At 28.9% G+C, this 1,453-nt stretch overlaps 1 protein-coding gene across 1 annotated transcript in view; it reads left to right on the top strand.

Annotated features, from left to right (window-relative positions):
• Positions 1–1,453, top strand: part of LOC106465601 (1-phosphatidylinositol 4,5-bisphosphate phosphodiesterase gamma-1-like) — a 79,719-nt gene that overhangs the window by 28,990 nt on the left and 49,276 nt on the right. Inside the window, exon 11 of the mRNA XM_022393529.1 lies at positions 240–325. Within this exon, the coding sequence (XP_022249237.1) occupies positions 240–325 (86 nt within the window). The remainder of the gene's footprint in view (positions 1–239; positions 326–1,453) is intronic.

Consider the following 1,453-nt stretch of genomic DNA (forward strand, 5'->3'; position numbering starts at 1 on the left):
ATCTGAGATAACGAAAAGTATTTTTCATATTAACATGAAAATTACTTGAATGAAGTTAAATATCATTCCATTTTGTTAACCATCTGTATGAAAGAAATGGGCAGTTACCTGGTATTTCACAATATCTGTGATAATCACACACATGTAAATCATTTACCCTCCAGTTTCAGTGACACTTAACAAACCACATTCAATTATAACCATGTAGCAAGATATTTGATTTAATATTTCTTATACAGTTATCCAGTAATTTTGTCGATAGAAAACCACTGTACTCTACCTCAGCAAAGGAACATGGCTAGTGCTTTTCAAGAAGTTTTCAGGGGTGAGTAGAAAATGAGGTTTTTGACCATATTTTTTATATATCTAGCTATTACCTCTACTCTAGATTTAATATATTTGTAGGGCTTCTAACTGGATTTTATTTTGACAGATATGACCTTAGGCTAGTTGAGGGATAACAACTTGATGACATCAGTGTTGATAATATTAGAGATAGATCTTGGAACAAACAACTTGCTTGGTATAATACATGAAAAAAAATTTGCTAAATGTTTAGTTTTCACCAAAATAAAACTGGTTATTTTTCTCAGAATAATTATATTCTGAATAGGCTTACTTTCCCTTTCACTTAACTGTTCAACTTTGTTTCCTCTAGATATGTGTTTGCTGACAAGCCTTTATCATTTTAATATTTCAAACCCAAAACAGTAGCTTATAAGTTACATTCAGTTGCCTGAGGTTGAATATTCTTGGATCATTAAGACTGCTACTGAATTATCCTATCAATTTTTCCTGTCTAGAATTTTGAAATTTCCTTAATAATACAAGTTTTGTCATCCAAGCAGTTGACAATGATCCTTTCTTGTAGGAATGACTTACAATTAACAAACTTTGTTACAGAATCATATGCAATTTTTTTTTACAAAGTAACACGAAATGCTATTGCAAAATAGTAGTTATAGGTGCTTTCTGGTGTCTGTCATTTTGGCATTATTCTGTAAATATTTGACCTTACTATGCAGTAAACTTGTATAGTTTTTTTTGATTGTGTAAAATTATTTAACATTTGTACCTTATTATTCTCCAAAATCCAGCTTACTATGTTAAAATATTTATATATCATTATTAAAAATCATAAAAATTATTTTATTTACTCCTTAAACCTGAGCAGATGCTAAGAGCATCTGTCTGAAAATCCCAATTTACCTTTTGGACAGTTACAACATCCAATAACAATTCTCTTTGGCTGAAACTAATCCAAACCATGTTATTAACCAAGAAATTTGGTTTTATAAGAAGTTTATAAGATATTGTGTTAAATATTAAGAAATCATGAAAATAATTCTGGCAGAACATGTAAAAAATTTATGGTTAAAAAAATGCAGTAAATGGAACTGTTGTTCTGTGATTCTTAAAGTATAAATTAATTTCATTACAAACGTTATAAGTA

The sequence above is a fragment of the Limulus polyphemus genome, unplaced genomic scaffold (genome assembly GCF_000517525.1).
Source record: "Limulus polyphemus unplaced genomic scaffold, Limulus_polyphemus-2.1.2 Scaffold1997, whole genome shotgun sequence".
NCBI classification, from domain to species: Eukaryota; Metazoa; Arthropoda; class Merostomata; order Xiphosura; family Limulidae; genus Limulus; species Limulus polyphemus.